This window comes from Parasteatoda tepidariorum, chromosome 1 (assembly GCF_982258835.1).
Source record: "Parasteatoda tepidariorum strain Cologne lab strain chromosome 1, Ptep-v5.0, whole genome shotgun sequence".
NCBI lineage: Eukaryota > Metazoa > Arthropoda > Arachnida > Araneae > Theridiidae > Parasteatoda > Parasteatoda tepidariorum.
Window position 1 is genome coordinate 54,420,336 of NC_141755.1, and position 25,163 is coordinate 54,445,498.

Below are 25,163 nucleotides of genomic sequence, written 5' to 3' on the forward strand. Positions count from 1 at the left end.
AAGATAACCCCAAAAGAACGTATTATTCCATCATTTGCAGCATGTAGTTATTGATGAGACATATGGCTGAACCAATTATTTCTTTTAATATTTCATCTCTATCTCTTTCACTAGCTAATACTTTTTTTTTAACAAATCAGTTAGGATGAAAAAAAAAAGAAACTAAATGTGATGAACTTCAGACTTTAGGGGCTCCATTGGAACTCGGGGCCCTTGACCAGAGCCCATTGGCTCCAGCCTTAAAAACGGCTCTGGTTTATTCAGAGAAAGTGCATTTTTGTGTCTGATTTCGTAACTTAAAATATCGTCCGCACTAATTAATTAGCATATTGAGACTTTGAGCGTGAAGATCCGATCATTGGATTAAAAGTTATTCAGGGTGGTCAGTTTTTATTTTGCGCCCTGCACGAAAAGAGACTTTTGTAAAAAATTTATTATACTCCCAAAAGTTTTAATTCTTCAAGTTAATTTCTAATTGAGGAATAATTTGTAACTTATTATAAATGTGGAAATCAATTTTTGGTTCTTATAAATATACTGTTGGCACTAAAATGCTCAATATGAAGTTTTAGAAATATAAATATGAGATATATAAATAGATATATAAATAGATATATAAATATGAGATAGTGTTTTTGAGAAAAACTAAAAAATAGAGCTAATACAATTTCTTAAAATTAAATTCATGTTAGTTTCTACAAAATAATAATAATAATTATAATTTAAGATTTCTACTGTAAAAAATTGACAAAATTGAAAAATTATGTCAAATGAAATTTCTTGATGAAAAAAGTAATTGAAAGAGATCAAAACAATAAGAAAAATAATTTCTTACAATTGCGTTAAGAAGTATTATTTATCCTTACTCTCTAGTCTGACTTTTTATTTGCAAATTTTAAAGCATTACCCTAGATATAATAAAGACATAATAATAATTATATTCTTTGCATATGGTTGTTTTCCTGCATATAAATCTAGTTTTTTCCCTTCTTCTACCTACATCAAAACGAAAAATAATGTGTTGAAAAAAAATTGTTCACTAATTATTATATTATTGTACAAAATTAATAATTTCAATTAATTCTTTTTATAAATCATGAGAGCTGTTACGTTACTGTGCTTCAAATAGGGAATCGAATTACTAGAAGCCAAGAAATTGGGGGAAAAACAAAGAAACAAACTTGAATTTATCAAGAAATTTAATTTTTAAGATCAAAGAAATTGATGAAAACATCTACTGAAACTTATAGTGCTGCCATCTAGAATCGTAATGACTAAAACGTTTTGCCCGTCTAGAAGAATAACATATTTCATGTAAATAAAAGTTATTTAATGAGTTATGAATGGTACTTATTTATATGATAAAAGCACTATACAACTAAAGAATTTATTATAATGCTTCACAAAAACACATTAACATGCAAAAAAAAGTTTATATCCGTTTCTAAAGTAGTAATCTCTGTCAAAAGGTTAAAAATTATTAAAAAAAATATTTATGATTTTTTCAAAACAATTTTTTACTTGAGATATTTTCTTATTATAATATTTTCAAAGGAATTAAGATAGACGAATTTTCCCTCCTATAAAAATTCTGCAATTTTATATGCTTTTCAATATCTTTTATAAATGTTTATGTACTTTTGAAAATTTAAATGATATGCGTTGAAATTAATTTAGAAATTGTAAGCATCATAACAAATTCACACCGTTAAGTTTAAATCGTGAATCTGGAATATTGATTATAAATGAAGTAAATCAAAATCACTTTGCTTTATTAAATATAGATTGATGGTAATCAGTACCAATGCCGCTTAAGCGTCTAGTAATTTCTTTTTCTTTCCTTAAAGTTCTCCCCATTGAAGTTTATACCCTTATCTGAAATTCCGCAGATTGTAAATTAAATGTATAATGTCACAATCTCTCTCTCTCTTTCTTTCTTTAAAAAAAAAAAAAAAAAAAAAAAAAAAAAAAAAAAAAAAAAGAACCTCATATAGTATAACCGCATGGAGACTGAATACCATGTTCTATCGATAGATTTGTTTTTATTCTTACCAAGTTTTCCGTGATCAGTCTTTAGAGTATATATTAATTAAAAAAATAAACTATTTTTTTAATTGAAATACCATAACTAGTATTTTAATTCACAGTTAATTTATTCAGTGATGAATTTGAGAAAAATCGGTCGAATAGTTCGGAGAAATCAAATTTTAAATATCTGACTTTTTTAAAATTAAATTTCTCTAAAACTTTTCAACCGACTTAGTTCAAATTTTGTATTTTGTAAAATAAGATACTTTAAAAAGATGTGAAAAATTGTATACCTTACAATTCAAAATTTTTTTCGACCGCTATTAAATAAAATAATAAAAAATCATACATATTTACCGAAAGTTATTTTTGCGTGAATCTCCGGATAAACGAATTTTAAAATTGTGTGCAAAAATTTTTCAATTCGATCAAAAAGTTCTCGAGATACAGTGAAATACGCTAGAAGAAAAATTAACATAAATGGGGTCCAAACTTAGGAGTGCTTTTCTGACAAAACTATAAGGGCCATATTTCCTAGATTACGGCTACTCCCTATATTTCTGTAGTCAGAAATCCAAATCCGTCAAAAAAAAAAAAAAAAGAAAAAAAAAGGTATGTTTATTCAGAGAAAGTGCGTTTTTGTGTCTGATTTCATAACTTAAAATATTGTTTGCACTTATTAATTAGCATATTTGAGGTCGACCCTTTGAACTATTAAGATGGAGTCTTGAAATGGAGTCCTAGAATGTGCAGATCCGATCATAAGATCAAAAGTTATTCAGGGTAGTACATTTTTTCATTCTCTGTATATGCAATGTATGGAAGTACAAAAAATTATTGCATGTGCTGGCAATGTACGGACGTACATGCTACGTATAAATGTACATAATTACATGTTACGCATAAATGCAAGCATGTACAAGAAATATACGTATTTACAATGTATGTAGGCACACACATTGTGCAGGTATGTCAAATTATTTAGCTGGCAAGGAAATGCATTTCCGCGAACCATGAGATGAAAAACATCATGTTCTTTATCATTTTATATAAATGCAATTTAACTACGAAACTAAGGTAAAAAAGAACATTTATTTTTATGTTACTTTAACTTACTCAAGAGTAACATTATTGTTTCAAAAGTTCTTATGTTTAAAAAAAACTTTATAACAGTAAAGTTATTTAAGTTCGTTTTAAAATTCGCTCTAAAACGTAACTCAATATTTCTTTCTGTTTTCGAAAGCAAATCATAATCTTGTCATAAATTTTTAAATATAGTTTCCACATATAAAAGTAAACGTTCTTTTGTCATCAATGAATTTTTATGAACTATGCATTATGTTATAAAAAAATGAATTTGTCGCCTCAAACGTTTCATATCAAATGCTTGAAAATTACTTTTTATTCAAATTGTTTTAATATGATATAGAGCAATTAAAGCTGACAACTAAATTTAAATATCGTTTGATTATGTCTTTAAATTACTTGAGCCCTTTCTGTCAGTGACTTAGCATAGATTTTATTTATTATATTGTACATATATTTAGACATACATATATAATACATTTATGCAATATATCTTTATATATTTAATGTATTTGTACATACATACTATGTATGTCCATATGTATATATGTAATGTATATACACTGAAGAGCCAAAAAAACTGGTATACCTGCCTAATATCGTGTAGGGCCCCCGCGAGCACGCAGAAGTGCCGCAACACGACATGGCATGGATTCGATCAATGTGTGAAGTAGTGCTGGAGATAATTGACACCATGAATCCTGCAGGGCTATCCATAAACCAGTGGGAGTAAGAGAGGGTGGGGATATCTTCTGAACATCACGTTGCAAGGCATCCCAAATATGTTCAATAATGTTCATGTCTGGGGATTTTTGTGGCCAGCGGAAGTGTCTATATTCAGAAGAGTGCTCTTGGATCCATTCCCAGGCATGAACATTATTGAACATATTTGGGATGCCTTGCAACGTGATGTTCAGAAAATATCCCCACCCCCTTTTACTCCCACTGGTTTATGGACAGCCCTACAGGATTCATGGTCTCAATTATCTCCAGCACTACTTCACACATTGATCGAATCCATGCCATGTCGTGTTGCGGCACTTCTGCGTGCTCGCAGGGGCCCTACACGATATTAAGCAGGTATACCAGTTTTTTTGGCTCTTCAGTGTATGTACACGTCTATATACATACATTCATGCAGTGTGCATGAATATATTGTATATATGGACTTAAATACATTGGACATACATGCATTAACTATATGTGCATACTTTCATTGCACATAAATACATTGGACATATAACAGACATTGGACGAACATGTATGCACACATGTACAAACTTGTGCGAAAGATTTATGTCCAATATATGTATATATATATGTACTTAATATGTATGAACATTTGTACACTATTTGTATGTACATTTATGCAATATATGCATATCCAATTTATGTATGAACATATGTGCAACATATGCATGTTGAATGTATCTATGTGCATATGCAAAATATGCGGAATGTACATACAACTGCACACAAATATATTATGCACATGTAGATACATACAGTAAAAATACATATATCATGTATATGTACATGCATAAATTGGATATGCATATAATGTGCACGTGTACATACATACATTGTACATAAATAAATTGCCTAAGTATGCATGGGGCATTCGTACATTGTACTTGCATGTATGGGATATGCCTATATAGGATATAAATATATTTTATGCATGAGATATACATTGTACACGCAGTGCATGTATGTTGGTACAAATAAGAAAAAGTACATTACATATACCTGCTTTCACAAACACAGACATATACATTGTACATACACAAGTATTTGCTTAAAATGTATATATTTACTGTTCACAAACGTGCATATCTACACTGTTTTCACATGCATGTACATATACATGCGTACACATATGTACATATGTACGTATATTTTATGCATACATTATAAGTGTATATATATTAAAGGGATTAAAGATTCTAATTGTTTGACGTAATTAAAATTTCATAGATTCGCATTAGTATTCAAGAAAAGGTTAGAAAGAAAAAACGTTTTTTTATAATTATTATGGTTTCAAATCATAATAGTTTTTTTTTGTTGAGGTTTTCCTTTGTGTGCGAAATTTTCTTTTACTCTCAAATTAATGCAGTTTTCCAGTTGATTTGATGGTATTTAATATTAATATATGAAATATTGCGATAAGCTCTTTCTAAATATATTTAATTATAAGCAGCTTTTGAAATGGATGATAGAAACGGATAAATCATCCTTTTACAACCTATCGCCATGTTACAATTTTGATATCTTTATAACATCCGTTAGTTATTACTAATTATGCTAGTAAATAGATTCTTATCATTAGCAAGATATTATTTATAACTGAAATTAACCTTCATGATTAAAACTCAATTTTTAAATACTTAATTAAGACTATGCTATTTTTATTATTTTAAAACTCAGAACTTTTCATTGCTAAAGATATTTTCCTGTGTACATAAATTGATTTTAAAACTAGTCAAACAATTGCTGTTGATAAAGTTTTAAATTTGTGTAGAAAAAACGATGTTAACTTAATGTTACCATAATTTAAAAGTGGTATTATGGCATAGAATATTACTTATCATTATTTTTTAAATAAGGATATCAGAATCATTTTATTCATTAGCGTATTATTTATGTAAAATATATCACAGATTGCCCAAATACGATAATATCACAAAACATTTTATTCATTTTATTTGAATAACCTCCATTAAAAACAAAGTATGTGCTTTGTGATTGGCTATAAAATTGTAGTAAGTAGCTGCCAAATACAGTTTGGTTTGAGCGCTATGTTAAATAAATATATTTTAAGTAACTTTCAAGACCTTATGTGTTTTAAAAATTTATGCATTTGACTGTCGAAATTCAATCTACAAAATGTAACGTAGCAATTATTGACTAATTCTAACTAAACTCTTCAACAAGAAATAAATATTTCCATTGCGTCATTACATGAATCTTTAAACTAATGTAACCATAAAAGTGTCAACCATGAACTCCTTAATCACACCGTTCGTAAAAGATATCATTTATCAAAAGTACACCTCCAATTTATAAAAGCTAAGCGTGCGAATTATTTAACCCTTTTCCACTCATCATTATTCTCTCTATGGTATTTATATTGAACACGGGAGCCCACATCACTGCATTTACCCAGTAGAGCAAAACCGAACGTCATTTCATTAATCCTCTCTCCCTTCCCACCCCTACCTACAAAAACTCCACTGACTCCCTCTGAATGAGTCACTCTTTTGTCATCCAATGGTTGCTTCAATCACCAGTAGATGGCGCTACTGATGTTTCATTGATTGATCTCTCTTCCCAATGAGTCAGGGACTCTGTTTCTTCCTCATCCAGAAAAGCCGGCATCATTCCGCTCACAGCATCCGCCCGTTTAACGAGGTAAAAAGGACCGGCTCTGTTTTTTCCCCTTTTTTATTTGGGATTTCAAGGAAAAACCCAGGAATAACTAGGATTTCTGGAATTTGATTTTTAGCTTTTTTCTCAACTTGCCACATTTCGTGAATTCCCACATTTTCTTTAGAAATCTTGTGCCATGGGTTGCGCCAATTCGAAGACCAGCGGGGCAACGGGGGCGTTGGAAGCCCCTGAAGGAGGGGATGGGGCTGCTCCTCCCAAAGTGATGGTGGACGGTGAAGGACAAGATGGTGCAGTAGCTGTAAATGGAAATGCTGTAGCCTGTGCAAATGGTGCAGAAGGTATGGAAATATTTCCTTTTTAAAAATTGCCTCATATCCTAATTGAACCATTTTTAACTGAAGATAAAATTGTTCATGCATTTTACAGTGTAATGTCCTCTATGCCTAAATAAAACCATTCGCCAGATGTCTTTAAAGATTGAACGTTATTTTTAAACAATACATTAAAAAAATGAGTTGTAACTTGTGATAAATACCTTTCTCAAAATTTTATTTGCTCTAAAAATATTTTTAAAAAAGTCTGAAAGGTTTTAAAACGGTAATATCATTTCTCATATGTTTGTTGAAGAATATCTCTTGATCTTTGAAAGCTTTGTATTAAATATAATTCTATTAATTTATATTTTTAAGCCAATTATTAGTGTAATTCTTGTGGTTTTGTTAATCAAATCTTGCAGTGATTAATTTATTACTCTAATCTTTTAACAAAGACAATTTGAAATTGTATTAATTGTCATTCTGCAAATTGACAATATTTATTACCTCGTGAAAATTTTTGACATAAAAAAAACAGCACACAAACAGTACACAAAGACAAAATTTGACAATAAAACAGTACACAAAGTATACATTAAGTAAAAATAAATGCATTTGGAAAGCGTTTCTATTTTAATTGGAGAATATTTAATTTTTTCAATGTGAAAGATTTTTTTTTTTAACTCTCGTTTAAAAGTTAGAAAATACGGTTAAAAATATGATGATGAATGACGTATGAATCCTTCCATATGTATGGAAAATGTGCTGTCATGAACAAATTTTATTTCTATGAATAATAAAAAGAAATTAACAAATTGACTTAAATTACTTATAAGAGTATAAATGCTTATGAAGGTCTTTATAAAATTTGCTACACACAGATTTTTAATTAAATATTTTTAAATCAAATGGAAAATCAACTTAAGGCTTCATGTCTGAATACGTATATTTATTTATATATATATATATATTTTCTTCTGGAAAAGTTAGGAAATCTCAAAATTTTTCAAACCTGATTTGAAAGCAAAAGAGCTACTCAAAACGTTTATTTTAAGTGTTTTTTAAAATTTTTTAGATTTAGGGCTTTATAATATTTTATATCCTCTTTATTTCATGAATTTTATGAAATTTATTTCAAGAATCTACTTCATTTTATAATATTTCTTTTATCCACTTTTTCTCATGAAATCTAAATAATCTGGAGATGCGTGTGAAGTATATATTTCAGTTTTGAACTTTATACCCAATTGTAACGCAATTTTTTCCTTAAAATTGAATACATTTTCAAACATAAATTTGGATGAAATTATCATAATAGTATAAGAATGTTATTGTTATTATTTTTAATGTATTAAATTACAGTTTCTATTAAATGACTAAGCATGAATGATTTTTTATCATTTCTAATAAAATTTTTTTTTATCAGATACCAAATATTTGCTCTTGTTAGATAATATAGTTGTAAAAGTAATGCAGTTTTAAATATGGTTCTTCAGGAAAGAAAGATAAAAATTTAATATAATTGTCAAAATGAAGTTAATAATTATTTACAGTTTCAATGAGTTCTAAGTAAATTATAATAAAGTTGTGTTTTTTATTTTAACACACAAAATGAAGTAATCTGAAAGTGGATATGATTTGTTTCTTGGCGCAGCAGTTTAGTAAAGAAATATTTCAGGCTAACATATTTGTGGAAAAATTACATATGATCATTTGGCTTCAGAAATATATTTACTGTTAAGAAATTTTTGAATGTGAAATTAAGAAAATTTACTTTCTTTTTTATCTGCATGCCTACTAGTAGAGCTTTTTATTGTGCGTTAGAAACTTTGAATATGCTCCATGATTTAACCTTTTTTTTTAATCTTAAAAAGATATTTAAAAATGTATTCTCATGCATATATTTTTTCAAATGCTTATTAAAAAGGATCAGATACTTATAAATATATAGGTATGAAAAATAGTTATGAAAGTTTCATGAATTTAAACATTATAAATCAGTAAGAAATTAGTACAATGATTTACAATCTGTTATTTTTTAAAGTTTATTTTGAGCGAATGATGGAATAAAATAGTGGGCGGTAATTATTTTTTAAATACATAAAATGTTTCAGATAATTTAAAATACATGTTTCTATTTTTGATTTTAAACAAAGGGATATTTGAAAAAACCTTTGTGTAACCTCTTTCTTATAAAGTAAAATGTCATGAAAGTGTGTGAAAAGAAGTTTTCATAGAAATAAGACAGTCATTAGGTATTAGAAATTTATGTGAAAAATTTGAAGTCATAGTCTAGTTTCTTTCTTCATGAAATTTATCTATTGGTGAAAATTTGGAGTAGGATTCATTCTTTACCTATTATGGTTAAAAGCCGTGTAATTACTGCTAGCATGAGGTATTTTGAAAATTCAAAAAACTGAAAAGTGGGTTAAAAGCTTTTGGTTATAAGAATATTCGTATTTAGATAACAAATCTTTATTATATGCTTTGCTTTTAAGTATTGCTTATTTTCAAAATGTTAAAGCCTTTATATTTCACTAAAAATTAATACCATAAAACCAAAAATTAGCATTATTTTAAAAATTAAAATAATTGAGGGGAAGAGAGAGAAAGAGGGAGGGAGGTTAGTTAGTTTTAGACTATTAAAAACATTTAATTTAAGCACGTATGAAAATCTAATACAAAATATAATCAGGAATTAAATTACTTTTGGTACTGAAAACAAATTATATTACCCATATTATAATATTTTAAATTATCATTCAAGTGATACATGTTTTACTATCAAAATACTTTCTAACAATGAATAATTAAATAAGTAAAAGATTAACAAATCAATGAATGTTCTTCTACTTAAAGATATTAAACTTTTGGTAGAAATAAATAAGTACTTTGTATAAATATTAATTTATTTCACTATGTTTGTGCAAATGAAAACAATCAACGAGAGCATTACTATCTACTTAATATTGTATCCTATTTTTTTCAAACCAATAATTTGAGTTAGTGTCAAAACTAGGAAGTGTAAAATAGTACGTATAACTATCGTGACAAATATAATTTCCGTCAAAACGCCTTTAAAGACTTCGTGAATGTTAAGCAGATGATAAGCGAGCGCCCTGTTTGGGGCATAAAATATTACCCACACTACGCTTATCGCCAAACTTATGCATTTATGCACTCTCTGAATCATATCTCAATGCTCCTCCCTTGACCGCAGGTCAGCAGCCTCAGGTTCAATGCCAAGGGTAGGGGAAACGCTTATCCCATAGACACGGAAGAATAAATAAATAATTGGAACAGAAACAAAAGTAGCCAAAATAATCTATACGGGCATATTCACCTTTGCGTGATAGCCACACCCTTTAAACGCAAGATTAGATAGGATTGTTTGAAGATTTCTTACAAATTAGTTTTAATGATTTTCTTTTTTAATCTTTTCGAGTTTGTGCGTGAAGGAATTGCGAAAAACATTACATACCCTTAAAGAGAAAAGACATCGCTTTGATGTCAAATACATGTGAAACTAGCAACTATTGACATTGTTACACGGAGGCCTCGAAAATAAATAATGTATATCTGAAGTGAATAAAAAAAAGTTGATTTCCTAAATAAATTTATAAGTAACTCAGATAAGTTTTCCTTGATGTGAAAAGAGAAACTAGTATGAACTAGTTAAAATACATAGAAAAATATTCAATTTAATAATTAGAGTTGATTGCTGCTGATTTCAGCTGATTTTATTATAAAAATTGCTTTTGTTCGATCATTGAATTGATATGTAATGAAAATCCTGCGCAACTGACATACTTGCTTTTCGACTAGTCTACTTAATAGACAGTGAAGCAACATTTACAGAGATAAAAAAAGCCAGAGGTATTCAGAGTGATTCAATTTATTAATTAGTGTTGATTGTTTAATTGATAAATTAGTATTGATTTTTTTAAGGAGGATTCATCTATTTTTTAAATAAATACTCAAGTTAAAAGCCACCAAGCATTTTTGGAATTCGGTCGAAACTACTCTCGTTTGTCTCGTATTCAAACAATATATAAATACTAGATAAATGTGTACATATAATGATAATATTATTTAATTTATAAACAAAAAAAGTTTAAGTTTTTACAGTTTTTGTTCAATCAGATTTTAAGATTAGTTAACGAATTATTTTTGCGAGTAACATTAATTTAGCTTTAGTCATTGCGCATAGATCAGGTTATTTAGTCTTGTAACGAATAAAGTAATGATATTAAATGAAGTTGAAAAATGAAACTAAAACTTAATTTCATTTTTTAATTCAAAGAGTAGAAAAAGTATTAAATATTTTTAAAGTTTTTTTTTATATATGAATATTTTTAACTAACCTAAATGAATCAAATTAAATTCGAATTGATAACAGAATATTATCTTTTTAAGCTTATGAAAGTACAAAGATTCAAAAATATGAACTATAAAAACTCATCATTGAAATATTATGTTTTATTTGGTACAGTTAATAATATTTTATTTACTTAAAATTAAACTAAAATGAAGTATTCAAGTTTTATCATTTATGTTTTTCTTCCGCATATATTTTATTTATCCGTTTTGATATATTGCGTTTTTTGCAATGCATACCAAATTTATTTATTTAATCTAATAATAGGCTGGTGCATATAAGGTAAAAAATATCATGCAAGCACATTTAAATTTACACAAAAACATGCAAATATGCTAAATAATATTATAATATTTTAAATAATATTTTGAATGAAAGTTTTGACATTTTTCATTTTGTTTTATAATATTATGTTTAAATTTAACCATCATATCTTATTGAAAATCATTAAAAAATGTATTTGAGTAAGTGAAATGTAATTTAAATTTTATATTAATAACTCAAAAAGCTATTTATTAAACTAAAAATAATATATTTTGGATTACAACGAAGTGATATTCAATGAGTAAGTATTTATATTAAATATAAGAAGAAAATTGTTTGGCTGGTAACTTTTGCATTTTTTTAAATATATATTTTTTCTCCATGTAACCATGTAAAACCTTCTCCATGTTTTTAGATAAGACTGACTATGAATTTATTAAACGATACTCTAAAGTTATAAATTTTATTTCTTAACTGCTTCATTTCTCATGACTTAAATCTCTTCTTCACTGAAAAATAAATTCGTTTATAATGTCGAAAAAACCACCGTGTTTACGATCGTAAACGCCGAAAACTATGCCACAAATTTACTTTCGTTAAAATCATTGCTATCTTGGAATTTTTCCAGCCTTTTATATGCTTATAATTATACTCTAGGGATTTCGAGAGATCCCTTAATGACCATAACGAATTAAATTCTTTTTCTCGAGTCAATGACTTTAACGATTTATCTCTCGAAATCTTTAGTTTTTTTGTCATAACACTTAACCACAAAATGCTTTCAAAGCCACCATTTTTAAATTTTTATTTCGAATGTGCACTAATTATGTTGAAGGCTGGCTTTTTTCTTTCTAGTTTAGTATAATGTTTACAACTTACTTTCACTCCAAATGTATTTCTGTTTAAGTTTCATAAAATGATTCCTTAAAAGAGATTTTAAAGTTTTGGATGCAAAGTATAAAATTAGAACTTTACCTTAATTAAGTTAAGAATTTGTTTTGGAAATTTATGTAAGCAATTATTAATAAGTAATTTTAGGGATCAATCATAAACGTATATGTATTAGTAAATTTTATCTTGTTTATTTAAATTTGACAATACCAATAACAAGAAATTGTTGCAGTGTTATTATTGTTTTTTTTTTAAATACTTTCTAATTTGCAATAAACTTGTGCCAGTTCAGAGTTTAAGCGTGATGAGAGTTTCAGTTTTGACTTCGGTTTAGTTTATTATTGTTTTTAATAAATTACATAAGTACGTTTTCTTGTGTTGATCTAAGTTGATTCAATCATAAAAGAAAAATCTAGTTTATAAACTTTATGGAATTTTGCACTATCAGAGTGACTTGTATCAAAAAATGTAAGTTAAAGATTTCTTCATAACGTGAGGTCTAAAACTAATGCAAATAACAAAGCAAGTTTTTTTATGCACATTTCATAAAAATGTCAAATTACTTAATGTACTCTAAAATACTTTTAGAACAACAGAATACTTTAAGATTTATGATGATGTAGTATATAAATTGCATACAAGATGAAAAACTGAAAATCTAAATATCAATCTATTTTTGTGCATTATATATGATACATTTGTAACTTCTATCGCATTTTTTCACATTTTTTAAGCAAACTCAGTTGTGTTTTAATTTAGAGAACTGAATACTATAAAAAATTAATACCACTGGTATAGGAGTCACTAGTGGCTATACCACTGGTATAGTCTTGGATGCTTTTTCTGGCACTTGTATGCCGTCGACTAGATCAAATCACCCTTTCTCACTTTCTCATTGGTCACTTAAGATCTTTAAAATATTCAGGTGGTTTCAGGTGCTTTGATACATATCTACACCATGTGCTACAATGAATAGGCTTCACTTGACCACATTCTTGATTGCATGGGGCTTGCGCAATATCATGGACCTGATTTAGTCTTACTGATCTCGGAGATGTGCAACAACAGAAAATTAATAACATGAACACAGTGCATGGGTATTCAACCTTTTAGACATTGGGGAACCCTTCGAGTTTACCGTATTCTTGAAGGAAGATTAAATATGATATCAAACCTTTATCCTTACTCAATTTTGCGAAATCGTTATTGCAACTTCATTTTTCATCATAATATAAGTATCCTAACTATTTGACACAAATGGGACATCAGTGTCTCTTTAATTTATTTTTTCTAATGCTCTAATTACAGTCAAAAATTTATTTGGGTATATTTTAATTGTAAAAACAGTTAGTTACTAAAAAAATCTGTTAGATTATTGGAATTATATTTGTGTTAAACTATAAAATCCCCCCCCCCCGAAAAAAAGTATTTTGAATTTTTTTCATTTATATTTAAAAATTAATCAATAATTGATTTTGAAACTAAAATAATTTCAATGATGAATAACTGTTTCTTTTAGATCTACATAACTGTAAAAAAAGTACAAATTTGAAAGATTATTGCTTGAAAGTGAGCCGCGTTTGGGAAGATGTTAACTTTTTCGCAGAAAAAGACACCGGTGTTTCATGCTGTATTTCAAACCATAAATTAACAAAATGCTAAATATAATATTTTTTCACTTATTTTGATCTAAATTAGCACAAAATAATTATAAAAACGTATGAAAAATATGTTTATTAAAAATTCTCAGTCAAAGGCTTAGTGAGAAATGAATGTTAAAGTAGCTAATGTTTTTTTTGATGTTCTGAAATATGTTCTATAAATAATAAATAAGAGCAAAAATATTTTTAATTATGACTTAATAAAAGCAAATTTTTTTCTGACTTGGTTGTGATTGTGATGAATAATTGTTAATTGCTTAATTGCAAAGTATTTTTAAGGCTGCAACAGTTGTTTATTTTTATAAGAAAACTGCCTTTAAAAATTCAATCTTTTAAAATTTTACTAAAATTTTAATACTTTGATTGATCAACTCGGAATCCCTGTGAAACTTCAAGCGAATCCAAATTGAAGACCACTGCTATAGAGAATAATTTCTATGAACACAGTTATAATGCTATCAATATTATGAATTCAATCAAAGAGAACTAAAATTCTTTGGAGAATAATTACTATGAATGCAGTAGTAGAAAACTATCAGAGCAAATACTATTAATATAGGTTGTTGAAAAAATTCAAGTATGTTGTGAAAAGTGTTCTTAAAAAGAAGTTAAAATTAATTATATTTTAAGACATTTTACATGCTTAATAAATAAGTTTTTTGCAAATTTATCAAATATACATTCTGACACTGTAGAAAACGGATATTAAAATTCCTCTAAACTTTCTTCGTTTGTGACGAAACCATTTCCTGATATATGCTCCGATTGAATATTTTTTTAAAGTGACGAAATAATAATCGTCACTTCTTTCGAACCGAATTTCATCATTCTATTTTTTTTCCAAAAAAGAAAGAAAAACCTCAAGACTCCTAACTTTTCTAATAATCACTATATCGTGGGCAACATACAGCTGAGTCAATGTCACCTTAATAAGACAAAGAAAGGCAAATAGAACAGTGAGATAAGCCCGAAGCGGGATTCGAACTCGGGTTCTTCCTGGCACGAGGAGGAAAACTCCTTGGTCGCAATACAAATCCGGTCAACTTATCCTTATTTTCTATCCTCTAGTCTTCTCCCAGTTTTATTCCAGTTAGTTATCCCCCACAATGCAGTTCGCATTTTATCACATATCACTTGATTTCGTGACGAAATTATTCTTATAACTAACGAATTATAGCTCAAAGATTGCTGAATCATCAAAAGAGAGAGTTTTACTTCCGAGAGTGGAGTTTCTAAAGTTACATACATGATCTTTATATATTTTTCCTCGATGAAATCTTTATGCGTTGAAAATAAAACAATATTTTATTAAAATCCCCTTAATTACTACCTCCATTAAAATTTTAAAGTTACTCCAACTCTGCTGATAAGGCTTTAGCACGAAAAGATTTCCAATTTATTTCATCGGTTATCAGTGTGAAATAGATGAGGCTCTTGGGATTGTCTTTCAATGGACATGCTGAAAGAGATGTTCCACAAGACAAGGACATAATCCTCTGGGATTGGAGAAAGCATAGAACGATTCGTTGACCGATAAATTTAATCCTATACCTTAATCTGCATCTGATTCTTCTACAATATCGTCCTTATAGCAGGAATAGGATGAAACATCACGAAAGTATAGATAAGCCTATTATTACTGGATGACCATCTCATTGATCATATTATCCAATCCTTTATTGGGACGTAAGACAATTTAACAAACAGAAAGTCGAGTTGTTTAGTTTTATCCAAAAGTGTAAAAGTCTGATAAAATGTGATAAAAGATTTTTTCTTCATGAAATTTATCTAAATCTGAAAAATTTATGTTACAAAAGGATACCAAGTCAAAAAATTAAATGAGATCTGAACAAAATTGTTTCTATCATTTAAACAAATCAAACTAAAGTGATTTTTTCCAAAATAATTAGTTATTTAATTATCCAATATATTGGAAAAATGGGCCACGAAAAAGATGGCGCACTTTCACCCCTTGGAAATCTATAGTTTGATTTTACTATTATTTTTTAAAAATTTTAATAACCATAAATAATGGTGACATTATTTTATATTAACATTATTTAAATAATTATAAATAATGTTAAGTGTAATTTTGAATTTAATTAATTTTAATTTAAATTTTTAAAAAAAATAGTTTTTTGTTAATTTAGAGATATAAAATAACTCAGTGCTTAATCGTTAAAATGATAGAAAACCATTTTTCGTTATATCTTTTTTTGTGCTACATAATACATTTTATTAACATTAATAGCATTAGACGATTAAGATTTTTTTTTTATAAAACTTTAATGCCGCAGTTTGAAATGTAATGTTTTTGGTTAAATTTTGTTTGTTTAGTAGGTTTTAAATAAATTATTGAAATGTTTTGTAAAAATTTCTGATTGCCGCATGTTAAATTATTTAAGGGAAAAAATTATTCCTTATTTTTAAAACATTTTGATGAATATTTTCCTTACTGCACACTTTGAGAAAATTTCTGTGGGTGCCCTTATTTGAAAGATGCAACACAAATAGTTGTGTGAGGTGTTCTAAAGGATATTTAAACAATAATATAAAGTTGCACGAAACCATTTCAATAAACGCACTTGCTGCTATTAAGGGTACACCTTTTTATATTTGTTCATATTTGAGGTTTTTTCCTTTTTTTGAAACAATATCGTTTTAAATAATAAAAACTAAAATTTATATTTACAAATTTGATTCAAATTTCACTGAAATCGCATTTATTGATTGTATTTTAGCATTTTTTAAAAAATTATTGTTAAATTTTTAGACTTTGTTAACTTTTCTCATTATTATTTCGCTTTAATAAATAAAGTTATCATAAATTTTCATTTCCATTCTTTACGCTTGCCATGAAACGTTAATTTTCTATCTATTTCTCGTAGTCATAATTATGAAGAAAGTAATTTGGGCTTCTTTATGCTATTTGATCGCGAGCATCTATTGCGTTTAATTTTAATATGTCAAATTTAATTTTTGCCACAAAATCTTTGATTTATGTAGGAATTATTTTATAAATATTAACCATATAAATAGTTTGACAAAATTCTACCTGAAATTAAAGAAAATATTCGTACTTTTCTAAATATTTTTATTTTATAACTTTTCATGTAAATTTCTAATACTTGTATTGTAGTTTTTTTTAAATTTATCAAATAAAACCGTAACTTTTTGGCGAACTTGTTTGAGATATTTATATCAATATATTTCATTACTTTCTTTAAATTATTAAAACAAGTTTCAAATGTAAGTAATAGTAATATAGTAATTCTTAGAAATAGCTAGAAATATTCGTAAAAATATGGATTTCGGATTTAATTGATAATAAAAAGCAAGAAGATGTTTTCTCCAATCCTCGAGAATACCAAAATAAAGAACACTGATAATTATTTATTCATGAAAATTTTAATAGATGGTATTATTATCAGAAATCATAATTTACTTTTTGTCCCGGTATGCTGTATTCCAAAACGTTTGCTTTTTAATACGAGTAAAATCTTTAGCTTTAAGAATCGTTATCGAATTTAAGAAGAAAACCAGCTTTTTATTCCTTTACATAACTTTTGAAATAAAATGCATCAATATAAAAATTAAGTAAAATTGATCTATGTAATAGGTGAAAACTATTGTTACTTATGTATCATGAAAATTCTCACGATAGACGCATGAAAATTTTCATAATATTCGTAATCTGGATAGTTTTCTATTTATTATAAATTTTTCATTATATCGTCATTAATACTCTCAATAATTAATATAACAGTTTCAATCTCAACAGGAGTAAAAAATGCGATAATTTTCTACTTATTATAATTTTTTGCTGCTGTTCTCGCGAATAATGTCATATTATTTTTTTTTTATCCAATGTAGGGTCAAAAGAGCGATAATTCCCTATTTATTATAAATTTTCTTATGATATTGTCATTAATATTATCACAACAGTCCCAATAGGAGGAAAGAATGCGGTAATTTCCCATTTACAATTTTTTTCCTCACGTTCTCAAGAACATTCTTAGATCATTTTCAATCTATGTAGGAACAAAGAAGCGATAATTCTTATTCATTATAAATCTTTTCAAGAAATCGTCATTAATATTTTAGCAACAATCATAACCCTAAAGGGAGTTGAAAGTTCGATAATTCCCTACTTATTCTAATTTTTTTCCTGATGTTCTTACGAATGTTCTTATTTCATTTTTATTCTAAGTGGGAACAAGGAAGCGATAATTCCAATTTATTATACATTTTTTCATGATATCATTATTAATATTCTTACTACAGTTTGAACCTCAATGGGAGATAAATATACGATAATTCCATACTTATTATATTTCCCCCCTGATATTTTGATGAATATTCTTATTTAATTTCTAATGTATGTTGGAACAAAGAAGTGATAATTCCAATTTATTGTAAATTCTCTCATGAATATTCTCATAAAACTTCCTGGTCAACATTAGCATTGTTATAGGGTGGGCACTTAGTATTGCTACATACACTTCCAAACTAATAGAGGAACTGTTTAGAGGACAGTATAACAGAAGTAAAATACATTCTCCAATCAATTATCCTTTGCTCTTATTGTCCGATCACCCCCTGTACTACTCTTGTGCAGACAATAACAATGACAGATGGTTCTGTTCTCTTCCATCCCCATCCCTGCCCGATTGATTCCCTAAACAGATGTTATCGACTCTTAAGGGAAGCCACAATAGAGACAGAATGACGTCACTTCAATCACGTGACTATATCTGATATAGAATTTGATCAGATTTGATGGATGTTCAGAATCAGGAAGTTGAAAAATTAGTCCTATTGAAAGCGAAAAAAGTGGTAGATATTGAACGAAAGCTATCTATGCTAGGAATGATATTTTAAATGTAGGAATTTTAAATGGTATCATATTGCAATTCATAATCCTAATAGATATTATTTATTAAATTATATCAAGGTTATAAAGTCCTATTCTAAGCATGTCTGTTATTTATAATGCTAATATTATCTGTTTAGTAAATTGATGAGGGATTAGCGACTGAGGATGTGGATAAGGACATTTATCATTTAAAATTACGAATAATTTGAAAACAGATGATTTTGATTATTTATTCTTAACCAACCTGTCTAGAACAAAAATGTAGTTTAAACATAAATTTTTTCTCACAAAAATGCAGTAAATGAACTCATTCTTAAATATTTGCGACTTGGAAAACTGAAGCTTGTGTACTCAAACTGTTAACGTATTTAAGAAATGTGCTGATTTAAAAATAAGTAAAGTTTTCAGTATCTAAATTACAATCATTCCACATATTATTATTTTTGTATAATAACAAAAATTTTTATTTGAAAAAATGACATATATTTACAAAATATTTCTTTGGTTCGAAATTATCTCTGTCAAAAGTTATGCTTCTTAATTTTTTCTAAATATAATTTGCTCGTGCATTTTAAAATTCATTTAAGGACCTCTTGCTACTGCTCGAAATATCTAGTTTAATTCTCAGAAGTTTTGTAGAACTTAGTTTTGCAGGTCTAGTTATCTATACACCAAATATCGACCTCAAATCGAAAACTTAGGTGGGAATCGTTTATAAACGTCCTGGAAGATAATTCAAATATTTTTGCCACTTTGTCAAATATCAGAGAAAAGTTTGTAACTTAAAAAAAATAAAGATAATGAAATAACTTAAAAGTTGTTAATTCCTTCTAAACTCGAACTATAAGGAATTTCTAATATCGTAAAAATCTGAATAGTTATCTTACTTATTCTAATATCTGAGACCTGTGTGCAACATGGATCTTAAGAGTCTTTTTCTTTAATTAAAAATGTTCTACTTCCTCCACGTCAGTCAACGGAGGACTGTATAAAAGCAGTTTCCTTATTAAGTAATTAATGACTATATTTCAATAATTTTTTATTTAATTTCATAAATTGAAATTTGCTGTATTTAACCTACTTACCAAATGTTAAACTTGTAAATATCTTTTTAAAATGTTTCAAAGTTCGAGTTTTGAAAATTCTTACGACTTGAAGCTTGAAAATTTAATAAGTAGGCATATAGCACATTTCAATGAATAAAATGAAACAAAAAATGCGTCCAAAAGTACTAGTCTTTTACTTAATAAATGAACATTCAGGGTTCTTTTATATTTAAGGATACCCCTTATCAAATGTTTGAAAAGTACCTAATTAAACAAAAGTAGTGATTGGTAATTTTGTAATTTTAAGTATTTCACACACAAGTTAAAAAATGGAGTTAAATAATCAACAGTTATGAAATGGTGTCTCATTCACACTACTAAGAAAAATTTTAGATCTGGTAAATTCTCATTCTGTATAGAATTACATTTCTGGTTAAATACAAACAAACAAACAAAAGAAAAAAAAACTACAAGGAAACAAAATTCTGATTAATAAAATCAAAATATACGGTATTTAAACCTTTCATTTAGGAATTTCTCCGTGTGTATGGTAACGGTTTACCGGAAATTTTGATTTTTAAAATAGCTCTTAATATCACTCATTTAGTAAAAATTACAAAACTGCAAAGTAAATTTAACCCAATAAATGGTTTTTATGCCATACTCTAAAGATTAAAAAATTTTATCACATATTATAAAAATATATTTTATTGCTAATTTTAACAAAATCATTACCAAAGCGTTTCGGAAATTACCGAGCCATTTAGTGTTCACATAAGGCTAGAAATACAATAATACCACATTCTGGTAGTTTTGACCAAACTTTGTTCCTTATAGTAACAAAATCTATTAAATATGAATAAATGCCTTCAATAATGCAGTTATACACAAATACTAAAGAGCTTTTTTTATTAAACATAAAAAGAAAACGTAACTATTTTACGTTTACAAAGATGACATACGGAAGCTAATTGATATTAGATACACCCTTTAAGTGTTTAGACTTTTATGTGTTCTATTTTGACAGCCGTGGGTATGATTTATGACTAAGTTCGTGTCCACGCGTTGATGTTCGTTTGCGTGAAACCAGACAAATTACACTTTAATAACTTTCGCTAAAGTATAAATGAATTTAATGAAGATGGCTCTGACGAATTAATGACATAATTCTTGGAATTATATATTTCAGAAAAATTCCACTTCTCGTTTAATGTTAATATTAATAAAAGGACTCCTTTATGTGAAACGCGGCAGACTGAAACGTTTTTAAAAAGGCGTGTCACATCAGACACTTGTAGGCTGCAACTTAGAAGAAAAAAAAAAGAAAGTATTTCGTGTCTTTTTCTTATTCTTTCTTATTTTTTTAAAAAAACTTTTCTTTTAAAAGAAATTCTGATAGTTATTAGTTTCAAAATGATGATTTTTATTTAATATCGCCATGGTATTTCGACTAACTCTGTTTTGTTTGCTATGTGTCTGCTTTTTTTTGTTGACAAAATAAGCAAGAAAAATTGTTTTTGAAAAATTTATTTGAAGTAATATTTTATTGTCATTTCATTCTTTCGCATTAAATACTTCCCAATTGAAGGAATTCCGTTTTCCGTTCAGGTTAATAAAACAAAAATATATGGTACTAAAACCATTCATTTTGTAATTGTTTTCGTTCATTTGGCAACAGTTAACCATAAATTCTGGTCTTTAAATTTATAGTTGTTATTACTATACAATGAGTAAAAAATACGAAACTGATAAATGAATTTAACCGAATAAGTTATTTAGGTACTACGGTATCATGATAAAATTACCACATTTACCAATTTTTTTCACATATTATAAAACCATATTTTATTTTTAATTTTACCGAAATCTTTACTGTATTCTGTAAAAATTATCGGGCCTCTTAGTCTTTCTTTAGGGCCAGATACACTATAAAATTTATCATATTCTAGAAATTTTTATCATACCTTTTCTTCTCAGTACATGAATATTAAGTACGATAGATTAATTAATGAAGGGATTTGTGAGGTGATGAGTAAATTATTGCTATAATGAAAAAAAAGTACATTTCAAAATATTTCCTAGATTATTTTTTTCTACCATACACGTTTATAACATGTTCATACATGTCTACCATACATGTTTTTGAAAACGTGGTGAAATAACCGAGAAAATAACATATTCATCATTATAGTTTGAAAGAAAATTTTTTCACAATCATCTAAAATTTGTTTGGCATAGATATTGTAGGACTTCGTATTGCTAGTCATTTTTATGTAAAAATATGTGTAAATATGTTTTAATGTAAAAAATATGCATGTTTAGGATTAAAAATTTTGACTTCTTCTGACTGAACCATTATGTCATTTAAATTTTCATCAACTTTTGTACAGAGTTAAGTATAACCATACTATTGTCCAAAATAATCCTTCTTGAGTTTAAATGCAGAATACTATGGCTCAGTTTGGTTTAGTTACAGAAGTGAAATATTATGTACTTGTCTTCTGCAAGATATTTCATACAAAATGATATTTAATTATAAGAAATAGACGAAATTTGGAACTTTTTGATTTATAAAACGGATAAAAAATACCTCACCTATTTATGATTTGTTTCAGATTTACAGATTATTACTTAGAAATTTATACTTTCTAATAGCATATTTCAAAAACCGAACTTGATGAAAAAATTTATATAATTTTTCATAGATTGCTTCACATTAGCACTTAAAATTGGCATCAAATTGAATTATTCAAAATAGTCTGTAAAAAAAGGGTTCCATCATTCAAATTTCAGAAGATGTACTAAAAAATATGGGACGCTTTTCTCTATTTGTCATACGTTTTGAAAAACGCTAAATTTAACAACTAAAAACTTACCGAAAAAAGGACTTAAAAAAGGGAAAAAACTTGATCTACTAATTAATATTTTACCAAGACATTGTACATATTCTTTTGAATTCAGAAATTCAGATTTATTTTATATAATCACACTGAGAAAAAAAAAGTATGATCAAAACTACCAGAATATGATAAAATTTATCGTGTTTCTGGCTTTATGGGAGCATCAAAACGCTCGGTAATTTTCACCGAAGTGATCCAGTAATGATTTTGGTAAAATTAACAATAAAATGCGGTGATATAATACGTGAATTCTCTTTTTTTAAATATGGTAAAATTTGGTAATTTAGTATAACATAAAGCAAGTCATGAAAACCATTTATTCAGTTAAATTTACTTTTCAGTTTTGCATTTTCTACTAAATGTGCTGTAGTAAGACCTATAAATTTAAAAACTAGGCTTTTCCGCTAACCGTTTACCATATGGACGCGGATAAATTCTCAAATGAATGGTTTCAATACCGTATTTTTTTTATTAGTAAAATTATTATTACTATAATTTTTTTAAGAAAAAAACCTGAAATTTATTACCAGCCAGTACGGTAATTTTGTTAGAATATTTTGTTTCTCGATACAATTAGTTTTTTCTTAGTTTTTTGAATAAAAACAAGCATAAATATCTAAAAAATTTAACTCTAATTATAAATTAGCAGATTTTTTTAGAAACACTTGAAGAAACATCAATCAAATGAAGAAGGCTACTTTTCTAGAAACCTTCCTCCAAATACTTTCCGCTATGACCGGAAACGGAAGTTGCAGGAGGATGTTGTTGCTGTTATCATATCCTATTCATTTTCACTCAACAGAAACAGAAAACTAGGATCAAAAACATTCTTCAGGAATGTTCAAAAGCAGCAAACTATACGACACACAAAACGAAACTGAAACTGAAGCAGAAAAGTAATCAATTTCTATTGTCAAAACCAATGAAGTGGAACCGTTAAGTAATAGGAACGAGATAAAACCCCTGGAGTGGAAAGAAAAGGGGAACGAGATTATATGATACGTTTCTGAGATTAGAATTGATTTTTACACCATTTTCTTTTATTTTACGCTTTTCTTTTTATAAAAAGAAGTAGTACTCCACCGTTTTGCCATTTTTTTACAAAAAAAAAAAAAAAAAAAACCCTCCCCAATACTTTTTTTTTTTTTTTTGGAACACGTTTTTTTAAGTTTTAAAGAATTTGCTCCTTTTTCTGCTCTAAGTAAAGAAGAAAAGAATGTTTAAAAACCAGAAACCCTTCTTTTGGGGTCTTTTTTTCTCAAGATGAATTTCTTTTCAACGAAACAGCGAAAGAAAATGAATCACTCAGTTTGCGCATTTTTATGTGGAATATGTAAAAGTCCTTTTTTTGTGTGTGATTATTTTAAAAAAAAAACCCGATATTTGTTTTCATAGGAACTTTTTTCATTCTTAAGAATTTACCTCCTCTTTAATTATAACATTGAATAGGTCTAGGAAGGATAATTGTTTTTAAAATTGATATAAAACATTACTAAATTCTTATAAAAGTAGGTTTTACTACAACCTAGTTTCTTTGAATAACAATATGGTACAAATTTGAATAATAACAATATGCTGATTAAGTGGTGTTAAATTGAACTATTTTTCCTTCCAAACTGAGCCATAGTATTCTGCGATTAGATTGAATTATTTTGCAAGATAATATGATTAAACTTAGCATAGTCAAAAGGTTGATACTCAAAAGACATTATGAGGTCTAAAAGCTCTAACAGTAGAAACTAACACTTTAAAATATACATTATACACAGTGCGCAGTAAAATTTACGACATTAAGTATATGTTAAATAGAAGTTTCACAATTAGGTAAAACCTTTCATACAAGCTAAAGGGTTTTTTGTGCCATCGCATTTTCCAAGTAACTATATGCGCTATGCCAAGTAGCTATATTCATCTTGATGAATATTTCAGTTGTTACAATTTTGGTCACCTTTTAAAATACCATCAAATAGAAAATAAATCACCAATAAAATGTTGAAGAGAAATTAAAAAAAAATGGTTATTAGTATTAGTAGTAAATATTTTTGATAACAAGCATCAGAAGTTGAAGTATTTTGACAAGACATGCGAAACTTCACTCTTACATACTTCACAATTTTTAATAGCATTTAAGAATAAAACCTACCTTGCAAAATTTTGAAAAATATATTGCTATTAGTTTTAATTGTGAATAAAAAATTATCAATTCAATTTTGCTGTAGTGAATAATCAATTGTAAAGCAAAAGTAATTGCTTATCTAAATCTAATACTGAAATTAGTGTAACGTCCAATGAATTTTTTTATAACTTGTAATTTGATTCTTATTCTTCT

General features: G+C 27.4%; 1 protein-coding gene across 1 annotated transcript in view; it reads left to right on the plus strand.

The window, feature by feature from the left end:
- Positions 1–6,449: 6,449 nt before the first annotated feature.
- Positions 6,450–25,163, plus strand: part of Acp32CD (Accessory gland protein 32CD) — a 67,595-nt gene continuing 48,881 nt past the window's right edge. The window contains exon 1 of the mRNA XM_071179784.2: positions 6,450–6,842. Within this exon, the coding sequence (XP_071035885.2) occupies positions 6,680–6,842 (163 nt within the window). The 5' untranslated portion in view covers positions 6,450–6,679. The remainder of the gene's footprint in view (positions 6,843–25,163) is intronic.